The sequence below is a fragment of the Triturus cristatus genome, chromosome 5_1 (genome assembly GCF_964204655.1).
Source record: "Triturus cristatus chromosome 5_1, aTriCri1.1, whole genome shotgun sequence".
Classification (NCBI taxonomy): Eukaryota; Metazoa; Chordata; class Amphibia; order Caudata; family Salamandridae; genus Triturus; species Triturus cristatus.
Window position 1 is genome coordinate 93,904,773 of NC_140587.1, and position 15,161 is coordinate 93,919,933.

General features: G+C 42.9%; 1 protein-coding gene and 1 pseudogene across 1 annotated transcript in view; one reads left to right on the top strand and one right to left on the bottom strand.

The window, feature by feature from the left end:
- The window catches only part of BOP1 (BOP1 ribosomal biogenesis factor), a 572,762-nt gene that overhangs the window by 457,951 nt on the left and 99,650 nt on the right, over window positions 1-15,161 (bottom strand). Inside the window, exon 3 of the mRNA XM_085604482.1 lies at window positions 13,482-13,604. Within this exon, the coding sequence (XP_085460608.1) occupies window positions 13,482-13,604 (123 nt within the window). The remainder of the gene's footprint in view (window positions 1-13,481; window positions 13,605-15,161) is intronic.
- LOC146830293 (CTD small phosphatase-like protein pseudogene) lies at window positions 3,472-4,657 on the top strand (annotated as a pseudogene).

The window sequence follows — 15,161 nt, forward strand, 5'->3', positions numbered from 1 at the left end:
TGCGCTTCCTAATAACTCTCAGACAAGGCAGGGTCCCCGATACCTTCAAAATTGCCGAAATTGTCCCCATCCTTAAGAAACCCAACGCTGATCCCTTGATACTCAGCAACTTCCGCCCCATCTCGTTACTCCCCTACCTCAGTAAGATTTTAGAAGCTCATGTAGCTAACTGCCATAGCTTTTTTTTTATCAAACACTCACAGTTCCTCGACCGCCAGCAGGCAGGATTTAGACCAGCACACTCTACGGAGTTAGTCATCCTAGCAGTTATGGACGAGCTTAGGAAGGGGGCCGATCAAAACATCACCCAGGCCCCGGTACTTTTGGACCGGTCGGCGGCCTTTGACACGGTCGATCACGATCTCCTGATCGACCGTGTCAGTAATGCTGGTGTCCAGGGACTGGCCCTGAGGTGGATCTCCTCCTTCCTAAACAATCGATTCCAGGCAGTCCGCCTAGCCAGCTTCTCAGCTGAGAAAGTTAGGCTGACCTGTGGGGTTCCTCAGGAGTCTTCTTTTTCACCCCTTCTTTTTAACCTATACATGTCACCCCTGATACGCTCCTTACGCAACAGTGAAGTTGCTGCTTTCAACTACGCTGACTACCTTCAGCTGGTGTTCAAAATGGACTTCTCTGCCACCTCAGCCTCCAACTTTCAGTCCACCATGAACCTCATTAGTAACTGGATGTACGCCAATCAATTGAAGCTCAATCCTGACAAGACCGAGCTGATCTTGACGGGCAGCATCTCCAATCCTTGGAACTTTAACTTCTGGCCTCCTCTCCAAGGTAACCCTCCTCACCCAGCAGAATCTGTAAAAAGCCTAGGGGTCATAATAAGCAAAGATCTGTCAATGAAATCCCAGATAGGCGCGATGGTATCATCCTGCTTCTTCCACTTACGAAGAATCCGGAAATTTTTCAGATTCCTAACCACCAAGGCTCTAACTCTAGTTCTCCTGTCTCTGGTCATCTCCCGTATTTACTACGCCAACTCACTCTATGTTGGCATCCCAGCTTACCAGCTCCATCGCCTACAAATGGTTCAGAACCAAGCAGCTAGGCTCATCTTCCATCAACCCAGACATCAACATGTCCGCCCCTTGATAATGAGCCTCCACTGGCTCCCGGTGGCCAAACGCTGCACATTCATATTGGGTTGCACCATCTTCAAAGCCCTGACTGGTCAAGGCCCGGCGTTTATCACCTCTGATACATCGCTATACTACTCACTTGAACTTCGCTCCTCCCACTTGAACTTGCTCACTATCCCCTCCTCCAAGTGGAAAAAACACGGTGGTCTTCGATTCTCACTCCTGGCCCCTCAATTCTGGAACTCCCTTCCCACGGAGTTCAGATCAGTAACCTCATATACCCGATTTAGAACACTCCTTAAAACCCTTTTCTTTTCTCAGGCATACGAGTAAGCGTCTGTCACTACACTACTGCCGCATCCAGTCCTCAGCGCCATGAAACCGCTTGGTGTGAGCGCGCTCTACAAATAACTATAGCATAACACTATACACTATCAAAATAAAAGAAAATATTTTTTTTAAAAAGAAAAGAATCTGGATTGAGGGAAGACTGGTTGGCATAGGGCCATCTGGGGTATGTATTGATCAACTGGGTAATCTGAGTGCCGGCAGAAGACATCCAAGAGCCTGCTAACAGAATCTTAAAGGTGAACACATCTGAAGGCAGGTTAGGAGTCTCTGTGGGACATCTCGTCTGATCTAATCATTCGCTGGGGGTGTTTGACTTTGACTTGAGGGCTAAATGGCTGACAGAGGACAACCTGGGTTATATATTAATCAACTGGGTTGTTGGAATGCCAGGTGAAAACACTGGACGGCCTCAAGGTATGCTGAGAGATGACTGGTTATGCCTAATCACTAGCTGCGGATTTTTATTATCTAATCACCAAATTTGAATGTCTGAAAGTCTGCTGAGCCTTAGTGTCTTTGACGGCATACAGGGATCTACAAGAGCTAGGTCAAGAGTGGCCAAGGTTTAACCTTCCTCACACTTAAGCAATTATTTGGTTTACCTGCTTCATTCCACTCTAAATATATTCTCCTTAAAAAGGCTGTGCTAGAGGCATATGCTCAATTCGCCAATACATCCACCAACACACCTATCCACCCTACTACATACCTTGCCCAAAGCATCCACTATTTATAACTTTTTACAATGCACAGACAACGTTAGACACAATCTAAAACAGAGACTGCTTGGGAGCAAGATTTTAATGCATGTTGGTCAATCTCTGTGGAACAAGATCTGGTCTAAGATACGAAAGTCTTCGAGAGCAGCTAACAGAACACACACATTGTTTTTTGTATAAACAGGCTTTTATTAATCCTGAGTAATACAAGTAAGCGATTTTCCACTGCATCGGATACTTGTTGGAAATGTTCGTCCCCAATTGCTGATTTGTTTCATAGGTTATTCTCATGTTCACATGTGCATAGTTTTTGGAAACGCGTATGGTCTCAGATCAACTTAAAATTTGACATCAAATGTTCTTTTTCATTCACTCATATTTTTGGGTAGTCTTTCGCCTATATGGAGCAACCGTACACTCAATGTCAAAATTATTGACCTCTTATTAGCAGTTGCTTTTCAGCAAATTACTAGGAATTGGAAAGACTTCACAAAAATGTCTTATAAGGCATGGTGGTATGCTATTTGCATAATCATAGGTTAGATACTTCCTTTGTTTATCCTCTACATATGGCTATGAAACGCAATCTATGGTGGTCATCTGTTACTTCTTTTGACACAAGTGCTAAGCAATTTACCTCACTGCAGCCTTCTCAACAAGAAGTACTCAAGCCACCATGAACGTTCCAGAGGTTCATCTATGATTTACTTCAACTTTTTCCATATGCCTTCTTTCCCCATTTTCTTCTCATGATTTGCATTCCTCAATCCAATTCATTTATTTTTGTTGGAGTAAATATGTAACGTAATAAATAACGATTAATGTTATATATTGTATATTGACACCCTTATTCTTTCAATAAAACCTTTTCAGAACTTAAAGAGTGGCCAAGGTTGTCTCAGGGGTGGCTGGAGGTTGCTGTACTGTGGTGTCTGAAGGTAGACAAAAGTGTCTCTAAGGCAGGCTTCGCCAAATAGTAGTTTGTGAGCTATGGTAGCTCTCCAGATACCCGTGAGTAGCCTTCCAGTGTGCAGCCAAGCCTGCTGAATTAGACGCTGTTACTTGCTGAATATATTGAAACCAAAATTGAAAAGTGTGTCTTAGAGATAAAAAGGTGTGTATTGTCAGAACTCATATGATCATGTTTGGAGAAAAATGCCTGAATTTCCGAAAAATTGCTAAAGCAAATATTTGAATGATAAATCATGTGACATTGGAAAGGCTAATTACCAATATTATTTCCTTGGTGCCACGAGAATGCAGCTACACTCTTTATGTATCACATAAGAAGTGGAATTTCGGTGTAAGTAGCGGACAGAGGTTAGCCACCTTACTTGCACCGATTCATTGCTCCCTCGCTTTGAATTCATGCTGAAGAAAAGAAAGGAAGGGCCTTCCTCCGTGGCTTCGGATGTGCCAGGAGACTTATTGCTGGAATTTTTCTATATTGTTTATCGATCGAAGTACGTGGTTGAGGACCGCATCTTGACGGAGGGGGTGGGCGAGCTGAAGCGACATTCGTTTCCATGGACAACACGTCCATTATCACCCAGGTCACTAACCCCAAAGAGGAGGAAATCATATCCTGTACGCAGGATAAAGTTTCTCAATGTAATATAAGCTTGAAGAAGCAGAGGCATCGAAGCATCTTTGGTTCCTTGTTCTGCTGTTTTCGCAGCTACAATGTGGAACCGCCATCCTCGAATAACAGCACCAGTCCGCTCCCTCCACTGGTGGAGGAGAATGGGGGCATTCAGAAGCCACCAGCTAAATACCTCCTTCCAGAACTGAAAGTATCAGACTACGGGAAGAAGTGCGTGGTGATTGATTTAGACGAGACATTGGTGCACAGTTCATTCAAGCCCATCAATAATGCTGACTTCATTGTTCCTGTTGAAATAGATGGAACCATACACCAGGTTTATGTTCTGAAGCGGCCGCACGTGGACGAGTTTCTTCAGAAGATGGGAGACCTCTTTGAATGTGTGCTCTTCACAGCCAGCCTAGCGGAGTACGCAGATCCAGTAGCAGACCTGTTGGATCGTTGGGGCGTCTTCAAGGCAAGACTCTTCAGAGAATCATGTGTTTTTCACAGAGGAAATTATGTAAAGGATCTTAGTCGACTGGGAAGAGAGCTGAGCAAAGTTATAATAGTGGACAACTCACCCGCTTCTTACATCTTACATCCTGAAAATGCAGTGCCTGTGCAGTCCTGGTTTGATGACATGACGGACACAGAGCTGCTGGATCTTATACCCTTCTTTGAGGGACTCAGCAGAGAGGAAGAGGTTTATAGTATGCTTCATAACCTTTGTAACAGGTAGCCTTCAAGGTTGCCCGTTAGCCAGCTACTGGTGCATTGCTACAAACTTCGATTCAGTCTACCCATTTTAGACCTGGCATGACTCCTTCAAAACGCAAAGCTATGGGGAACTTCTCATCCAGGCGAGAAGACCTTCTCTTATAGGACTTGAGCGATGATACAGTTCTACGGTTCGAGTCAGCTGAAAGACGGAGGTTGTGACCTGACCAGATAACTTTTATAAAAAGAAAGACAACATATTTTAAATGAAACTCTTAACTAATTTCATATATGGATGGAATTTTTTCTGGATTTTTTTTCTTCTTGAAACAAACCAAAAAACTGAACTTGATGTGTTACCAGAGTTGAACTTTGACACCCCCACCCTCCTGCCTATCTCTGCACCCCACTATGCAGACACTAAGCCCCTGTTCTGGAACAGTTCAACTGATTCTAGTGTTTTTTTTCCTACAGAATGAAGTGCCTTTTCAAATGTTCATTTTAACAACGAACAACAAAACACCTTTTGTACTCCGCATATTTAAAGACAACTTTAGTCTTTTATTGTCTAGATGCTTTGACAAGGGGGTTGCAATCTTTCTACAGCACTGTAATTTATGCTCGATAAACAATGTTGGACTGGATGCAGGGTGCATGTCTCCATAAACTCATTAACTATTACAGATTGAACATATCCAGACACATTGTGTTTTATATCCAAAAGGTTTTGAACGTTGTTTTTTAGCGTTTCCTATTTAAGATTCCTTTTGTCACTCTTAGTTTTTGACATTGTTTGGAAATATCTGCAGTTCTGCAAGTTGAACGTAACTTAGAAACGCTGAAACGCCAAACATATGAGGTGGCAGGTCAATCTGGATACCGAATATTAAAGTGAAATGTCTGTTCTCCTGCATCTGATTCGCACAACTGCTGTTCCTGATTTGTTTCTAAAGAACTAAAGCAAATTTGTATATCCCACTGAAAAAAAAAAAAAAAAAAAAGTGGAATTTCAAATTGACAAAGCCTTTTTTACATTAATACAGCAACTTTGCCTGATGCACCGAGGTGAATATTCCTGGCAATCTTGCATTGTGGACCCACTAATGTAATCTTGTCTGATGTGGTCAATATTACAGCGCTCATACTAGTAGCTCGGGATATTTTGCATTGCACACAAGTAGCTCTTGTTACAGAAAAGGGTTTGGAGACCCCCTGCTCCAGGGCATGGTTAAGGGATATCCAGTAGGCTCGGAGACAGCTGGCATGTACTTCAACACTGCTTAGTTTGCCCTAAGTTGGTAGGGTATGCCCAGACGTGGGACCCGTGCTCACTTTGCCACTGTATTCAAGCTAGCCTGGCTGATGAGGGCTGTGACCCCGAAACCGTTCCCAGGATGCTTGTTTCCGGTCCAGGGAAGGCTTGGCTTGGCAGTTCGGGCTGGACTGTCCCCATGAGGCACAGGGTCAGACTGATTTGCATATGGCTGGGTCTGAAATGGGGTGGTGAAGTGAGCTAAAGAACGATGATGGATTCAACCCAGATGAGGGGTGAGTGTCTGATGGATTCAACCCAGATGGGGGTGAGTGTCTGAAAAGTTTCAGCGCTCCGTCCATCATCTCCTTGTGTTTGCTATGTACTTCAACACTCCCTGAAGGCTAAGTGCCATGGAAGGTTGGAGGAACAGCAGTGTGTGATAGTAAAGGACCCTTGAGGGTAAGATGACTAAGCAGTCACTGCCCTTCACACTTCTTTAGTGCAGACTCGCAGTTTAAGGATCAGCTGGGGTGTCCGAAGAAAGCAGTTACAAGGGTCGACAGCCAGATCGCTTTTGCACAGGCTTGGAGCCTGTGATGGCCCTGTGTCTGCGATTCATTTCCACATTCTAAAAGGCAACAAGACGTTAAAAATAACAGTAAGCTTTCCTTTCTCCTGGGGAAGCCCGCAAGAAATGTGTCAAAAAACACAAATGTTGCTGGGCTCTGTTAAAGCCTGGGCACTTTCAGTTGCCACACAGAGTTGTAAGCGGGCACCTAGCGCCCAGAAGCTCCACAGCTACTCCAGAGATCGGTTTGCGGTTCTCCATTATATACACAAATTCAGAAGTTTGTTAAATAATGTGTAATTTAATGTTTTAACAAAACAATATTTCAATGGGGTCAAAGAGAGTGAATCTTAAAATCAGTGGTATATTTCAATTTAGATGTCTTGTGTACAATTTAAAACCGTTCTAGTGCAACCATTTATCTTTTATTTCCATGATTAATTATAAATCTTTTTTTCCTGGTGCTGACTTTAGTGCTCATCACATGTGACAACAATCTCAATCTAGTAGGGAGCCTATCCATTGTTCAATCTAAGAAGCATGTCATTTTACCTTTCTCCCTCTTAAAACTTCCTCCAGTCCAATGCAACTTTACGGAGAATTCAATTCCAGACATTTTATTCGATTATTTCCCTTAATTGGTACGTATATAAGAGCTTTATACTCTAGTGATTATATGACCGGTTTTGATTCAAGTTAAACATCTGTTGGACTGTTTAAAAACGAACACACACAAAATAAGTGCTTCGGGGCATGATGGTTCTTGCAGAGTGGCAACAGTCCACATGCAACACTTTCAGCCAGTCCGGACATATTTCTAAAGCCAAAAGCACTTTGCACGCTGTGATGGTTTACGCTATACTTGCAATGTTAACAGTGAAATGAAAATTTCCGGAATGCACATGCAGATGCCTATCAAGCCAAGATTAGGTCCTTTACAATTGGGGTTTACAGGATTTTCTCTGCAGACCTCCTTCAGAACTGGAGATACAGGAGTTTGCATTTTGTGTGCTGCGCTTTGCCATTCTGGTGGGATGTTATCTTTCCGCTGTCCTCTGTATCATGAGAATAAACCTGGTTGTGCAGTCTGAGACAGTAAGAGAACCAGAGCGAGGCTTGTGTTGCATTCTGGTGGATCAGTGCTTAATTTGCATTACGTATGTGCCAGAGTTACCATTTTTAAATAAACACTGCGCTGATAAATTCAGCTGAAGAATGGACACACAGCGCCCCCAAGTGGTGTGATCCCATAACAGGCACTTGTGTTTAGAAGAAGTGCCGAGCACCGGAAAACACCGGCATAAATTAAGCACTGGCTGGGATTTTTATCTGTCAGCTGTCCTCTGTATAATGGGTTACAAAACAAGCATTTGCAATGCAATAGGTCTCACATTTACTCGAGTTTAAGCTATTGGCATTATAAATGACAATGTGTTTTATTTATGTTCCAAAACCAAAACATAAATAAAAGGCATTGTCATTTACAATGCCAACAGCTCAAACTCACGTAAATGCGAGACCTGTTGCATTGCAATCAGAAAAATGAAAAAATGAAATTTCAAATTATAAAATAACAATACAACTGTAGAAACGTGGAGTTAAAAGTTTAATCTTCTCGCCACGTAAAAAAGTTAATTAGATTTCACATCGGGTAAGACAGATCTACAAAGGCAAGCTAATAGTGCTGTAAACCTACTGTATTTTCTTTCACGCTGTGCGGATTGTCAACATACGTGGTCATAATAGGCACTTTAAAGATGGTGGACGAAGAGCCATACACTTGTAGTACTGAATCAATAAAAGGGATCTCATTTTGAATAAATCACACTAAACACTGTGAAGGCTTACGCCAAGTTTTTCAAAGATTTGTAAACAGGGCAGAGGAGAATCTGTACAGGGAACACTTTGGGCATGCACACCCTGCCTCCTAGGCAACAACTCCTCTCAGACGTCATCCAGTGGGATATATAGTTTTCCTGTATACAAGTGCTTTAACACGTCATCGTGCTTTCAGAGGCGTGATATACTGAGGGCACTCATGGTCACAAAAACACTGACTGATAAGACCTTACAAAAGTGCATATTGTGAAAGCTGGCCTATAACTTGTTACCTCATCTCGTCAACCAAGATTATCCCAGTTTCTCGTATAGTCCATGGGCCTAATTCGCCCTCCCTGTCAAATCATTATTTTTTGTATGCAATTTTATATAACGCAAACACGACCCAAAGGGGTTCTAGGGCTTTACATGAGCACCGGCTACATTACACAAGGTCATATTAGTCTCTTTTATACACTGAATTGTGCAGGATCACAGAATGTTAAGCCAATGCTGCTGAGACTCAAACATGGTTCACCAGTTTCAAAGTTGGTAACTCTGGCCCTAGCGCATTCCAAGTCAACAGCAATTTAAAGCCTGGATTTATCTACTACATGGGACATATTTCATTATCTTTACAAAGCATAAAGGTTTAAAACCTTTAAGATTGGCATTTCTGGGGCCCTGAAGCTCTGTGATCACCAAGGGTGAATATAAGTTTTTCAAAGACAGATCAATGTGAACGAGGTAAGGTCCCGATCCCACAGAGCCGGGACCAGTCTTCCAAGTTGATCTCGTGGGAGAATTCCTTTGGGCTCATCCATTTGTGTGTGTATATTTCTTCCCTCACATGAATTAGCCACATTGACAAACTAGCAGCATCTTTCCAAAAAAGTAAACAGATCCAGGGCAGACTTCAATACGCACATTAGGCGCACCAACAACAGCTTACAACAGGAGAATGTCTAGTAATGAGGGTAAACAATTTGTGACAAACAGAAGAATTAATTAGAAATATATATGTGATGAAGGCAGCTGTAGAGAGCCCTCCATGCAATATATAAAAAGTGGGATTTAAAAAAAAAAAGTGCCAGAGCCTAATCCAATTCACATGTAGCTAATACCATTTTCCCAAAAAATGATAGGGACACGATAACTATCTGTTTGGATCCCACATTGTTTTTTTAATTTGATTATAATGATTAGTACCATTTATAGTGCACTTTAGTGTCCAGAGCATGTACTCACCTTTCGCGCAGATGAAGAGTGAAGTTATTTCTGCACTGTAAATGCATAATTTGGGAGGCTCGTACATTGTGTTTGGAGAAACTAAATGGGAAACTGATGCAAGTAGCTGTCGCCACGGATATAACTTAGCCAACATCTGTTTTCGTAGCTTGAATTATTAAGATTTGCTTTGGTGCACAGATAGCGGAATACGGGTTACTTTGATCCCATTGTAGCTAGGACGGAATTCACTTGTGTAATATGCCAAAACATGTCTTAGAAAACAGATGGTCAACTGTCGAACATTCTGAAGAAAACGTGCCATTTGGACGTGTCAGGTTCGTTCATGAAAGGTTCTCGCCTCCATAAAATAGATGACATTCACTCGAGGGGAACGTCCAGGTACTGCATAAATTAGATGGTTGCATTACATTAATCCAAATTCTTCTCGTTTATGTGTCTCTCAAAAATATACAGCTGACTGTAAAACGGGGCGCATTTAATTGGTTCGATTCGGCTTCAGGCTGCGTCTCAGGGGGTAATTTTTGTTGGGGCAGAGTTGCTTGTGTGTGCTGCACTGCGTGCTCAATTCATCACCTCTGCAGCCTCTGGCTAAACTTACAGTCTGAGGTAACCCTCGCCCCCCCTAACTCCAGTCCTCTCCCCTCCCGGCCCCAGGAGCCCCCGGCGCGGTCATTAATGGCTGCAGGGACAGCCTTGCCGAAGAATTCAAGCAGAGGCTGGGGCAGCTGCTGACAGGCAGCAGAGGGGGAGAGGCAAAGAGGAGACAAGTTAGGACTATCGGCTTTGTCAATCGTTGTTAGTTGCATAAGATAAATTAGCAGTAACTGTGGCTTGTATATAATATTGAAAAAGCATCCACTTGAAGCCCTAGTGACACCACGACAATGTTACTGCTCCTGAGTTTCAAAAAGAGGCACAAGAATCCAGAGCAGACATGGCGAGTAAGTTGGCTGAAGAGGTGGGGGTGGCAAATGGTGTTCACGGGCGCTTTGATGTCCTCAGTGGCCTCGCGGCTCACTGAAAACATCAAAGCGCCCGCGAAATGTAAGTGATCGCAATCGCGATCACACTTCAAAGCGCGGCTGTGTGACAGGCGAAAGTGAAAGACAACGAGTGCTTTCAGGCTGCCAAATGGTGCGCGCGCCCGGCACACATGCACAGTAGTTGGCGGCCTGAAAGCACTCGTTTGCACTTCCAAAAGTGCTTACTATAAGTCTCGCCAGAACAGCGCTAAAGCGCTGTCTCAGGCGAGACCTAAAAACCACCTTGTACAGCAGCAGCAGTGTTTGCAGTAGTAAGAGCCACAGCGAGGCTTGTGCGTTGCGTTCTCCTTTAAGTTTCAGCTCGGTTTTATAATTTCTTGTCATTGGACAAAGTGATAATGTTACATATTGTCACCTCATTTGAAAATGTGCGTCTAACCTTGATAATCAGATTTAACACATTATGGGGACCGCATTATGTTAAATGGCATCAGCTCGCTGGATAAACCCAAGTAAAACAAGGGAACAATATTTGAATTGTTGGTGTTGACACCCAGTAAGTAAAACACACAAGATGATGAACGGAATGTTGCACATTGGCCAAACATTCACCCTCAGTCACAGATCTGGGTTTAATCCATCGTTATTTTGCTCACCACGCCACCCCAGTTCAGACATGGCCATATGCAAATCAGTCTTGACCCTGTGCCTCATGGGAACAGTCCAGCCCAAACTGCCAAGCCATGTCTTCCCTGGACCGGAATCAAGCATCCTAGGACCGGTTTCAGGGTTTCACCCCTCTTCAGCCAGGATAGCTTGACTCCAGAGGCGTAGTGAGCATGGGACCCACGTCTGGGTATAGCCTTCCCACATAGGGCGAACAGCAAAACACACAAGATGATGGATGGAATGTTGCACATTGTCCAAACATTTACCCTCAGTCACAGATCTGGGTTTAATCCATCGGTAATTTGCTCACTACACCACCCCAGTTCAGACATGGCCATATGCAAATCAGTCTTGACCCTGTGCCTCATGGGAACAGTCCAGCCCGAACTGCCAAGCCATGTCTTCCTTGGACCGGAATCAAGCATCCTAGGACCGGTTTCGGGGTTCCACCCCTCTTCAGCCAGTTCTTTTTCCATTTGTCACCCCGAGTGGGACGGGTGTGCTAAGACGTGAGTCCCGTGCTCTCCATGCCACTGGAATCAAGCTATCCTGGCTGAAGAGGGGTGAAACCCCGAAACCGGTCCTAGGATGCTTTTTTCCAGTCCAGGGAGGACCTGGCTTGGCAGTTCGGGCTGGACTGTTCCCATGAGGCACAGGGTCAAGACTGATTTGCATATGGCTGGGTTCAAGCTGGAACGGCATGGTGAGCATAAAAACGATGGATTTAGGCCCAGATCTCTGTACTGGGGTGAATGTATGTCATTGTTCTGCATTCTGTCCATCAACAGTTCTTTTTGCATTTGTTGCCCAGTAAAATCTGTCGGCATCAAATTACAAGAAAACAACTAAAAAATGCTGTTTTTTCTTAGGGGGAGCTCCGGCAACAGGACACCATTTTTCCTGGATGCCCGTGCACCATTGCTGGCGCGGAGCACCGATCTGTGCATTATAATCTGCTATCTCTCTCATCAATCACAGACACAGATAGCCGTGGCCACATTAAATGGTCTTTAGAATAGGACGGCCAGGTTACTTTAGAAGGTAGGTGGACAGTTAGGTCCTTGTTACTGATACTTGTAAATGCACTGACACATCTGCATTCCTCTAGTGCCATTAGAGACTCAAAGTAAGATTTCTCACACCACAGTTTGTCAGACTAACACGAAGAATGCTGTGCCACAGTGAAGCTTTTTAGGTACTAACAGATGACCACAATTAGAGCGGAGGCTTCCCAGGCTGTTTCAGTGCTTTTATTCTTCAAATTTTATCATATTCTTTTAACTAAATGAACATGCAAACATATACTTAAATATAGAAAAACTTTAAAAAGACTTTTAGACAACACTTTAGTGTTGTAATCTCACTGTGTAGTCTTCATTGGCCTTTATAATAGCATGAACTGGAAAGAAGGCAAAACGGATTAAGGAAAAATCTTTGTGCACCCATTTAACCAGAAGTGTCATTAGGAAGAGATTAGGACTCGTGGAGCACAAGCGCAGCGGCTCTACTAGAAAAAGATAAAGAGAAGGGATGGGAAAACAAACAATCTATACTTCAACCTAAGGCTGGAGACAAAACCGAGCAACCAAACACCATTTGTAGTACGACTACCACATCAATGCACCGTAAAGCTGAGGGTTCTCAAAACGAGCAGCTTGGAGGGTAATTGAAAATGTGCTCCAAACCGCGTGAAGCGAATAGCACAACAAAATGGAAACCAATGGATTTAGTTAGTCCGAGCAAGCATCGGATAATTCTTGTATTTATACCATGTACGGTGTGGTTGCACTCTTTTTCTCAAGCGAACAGTGAATTCCAAATAAAGTAAATATGTTGAGTTATTCAATGAATTGTAAAGATAGTTTGTACTGAATTTATTGAAGGATAGTGTAGTCTTACTGTCGATTAAAGTTTAAGCATATTTGAAAGCTTATATGGTTAGGTTTTTAAACACAAACAAAACAATAATATAACTTTTACAAACACTAGAACAAAACCCCACAATCTGATAATGTTGAAACTGGACTACAGACCCATGCTGTTTACTGTGCCACGATTGTTCAAATACATCATTTGAAATATTCCAAGATCTCCACTTGTTTCAAAACAAACAGCACTTTTTAAGTTTGCTTCCGTGTGTGTGGTATATTCTCTAAAAATGCTTTATCCTATAGCCCAATAGTCATTGTAAAGGCAAAACCCAATGAATTAACCATAATTTTCTATTGTGTTTTACCAGTGTACTGTGCTTACATATATGCTAAATGTCACTATATTTTATCCAATTACCCTTAACTAGGTCTGCCAGCCACCTTGACCACCCATCGGCCAAAGAGCACAATAATTTTTTTATATTTTTTGTCCAACCCCATCTGCACGGGTGGCTATACTCCCAAGAGGAGGACCATTCAGATGCATGCTAGACACTGCAACAGCACCATGGCCAACCAACAATCAGAGTGCATCCTTACCTCCTCGTCGGACGTGTCTTCTTCATACTCATTGGCTGCAGTGCTTGCAGGGGTCTCTCCAGATTTCAGGGTGGTCTCAGTCTCTACCTTCTTACGGACTTTCTTTACCTTCTTCTGTGCAGTCTAAATGAAGAGCATGACGAAAACGAGAAGCATGAGCCACTTATGACAATCTTCTGCAGCCAACACGCGGTTAAGGAAACCCAACTAAAATATAAATAGAGGGTCCACTCTTATCACTGCCATCAGCACAGGGACCCTACTGACCGCCTCCCGCATATCGTTATGAAGTGGGCCATCCTAAGAACAAATCCTCATCAGAGCGGGGCCCATCCTAAACAGCATCAGCAGAACCACTCGACACATCATGATCCCCAACAACCAGAATGTCACTATACAGCCCAGTAACAAAAAAGTGGGAAACCCAATACACCCTTGGACGCTTGGGAAGTATAACTATTGGTAGGTAAATGCGCCCACAAGGGATTTGATTCAAAAGACTAAATTAACATGAATTGACTGGATAACTCTGTTGTCAAGCATCTAAAGGTGGCTAACATTTGAAAAATCCATACTTAAATTAGCTCATTTATATCACGATAAACCTACAATTAACGTTTTAAACACGGGTGTATATGTTTTCAAAATATAAACATAATTAATGTTAAACAAAAAGGGTACAAAAAAATATAACACACAATGACCGAGGTTGGTAAATGATGTAGAAAAGTGGAGACCTCAGAGTCATGTGAACATCTATTCCAGAATGCTTTTAAAACGGAAAATTAATCGGATAATAAAAAACAATTCCTAAGGAAATCAAATCACTGGGGAAGCAGATGAGCTGATCGACGTTTCGGTCTTGATGGCAAAAATGTCTGTTAGGCCATCTTCAGGACGATGAATAAAGAGTTATGATTGACCCCTGCACAAACATAATATGTTGTTATTGGTCTAACACTCGATGTTTGCTGCTTACATCGTACGCAGCAGTACTGCTAGCAGCAGGGTACAGTTTGGATGTGTACCACTGGATACTAAAAAGACTGATGAAGTGAGTGCGATCGCTTGTGTTGATACAGCTGTTAAAGCTAAAACGTAACCCTTATTCCATGTGGAACAATTTAATTCAGGGACGAGTCTCACCTGCAACTAGAATATGCAGGAATCTGTTGTAGGTTTAGTTCAACTAGGAAGGGGTTTACATAAACTCTTAATAGGTGGAATCAGAGGACTATCGAGAATTCTGGTTTGAAATCCCAGAAAAAAATTCTAAATATTTCCAGGATTAGTCCCGAGAAAGGGGGAGGCTTTCTATTAGAGATATGTAGGTTGACAACTTGAACTAAATAACATACATTCAGGTGCAAGAATAAAGATGGTAGAGATACAATTCCACCTCACTGGGCACACAATAAACCTGTGAGAGGCATGTGCACTTCAGTTTTGAGTTTGTTTTGCTTTAAAAACCAGCTGGTTCACTGGTATGGCACGTTCTCAGATAGCTGGTGACAATCAAGAGTAAGATAAAGGAGTCATGAATATTATTTATCGGCAGCTGCCATTATGCTATATGTCTTTCCACTCCCTCCCACCTCCATGAAGCAGCCAGCTTTGTAAATAGGAGCTATTTTACCAGGAAAGAGAAACAGGAAGTTCCTTGGTTGTTTTAGATCCCTC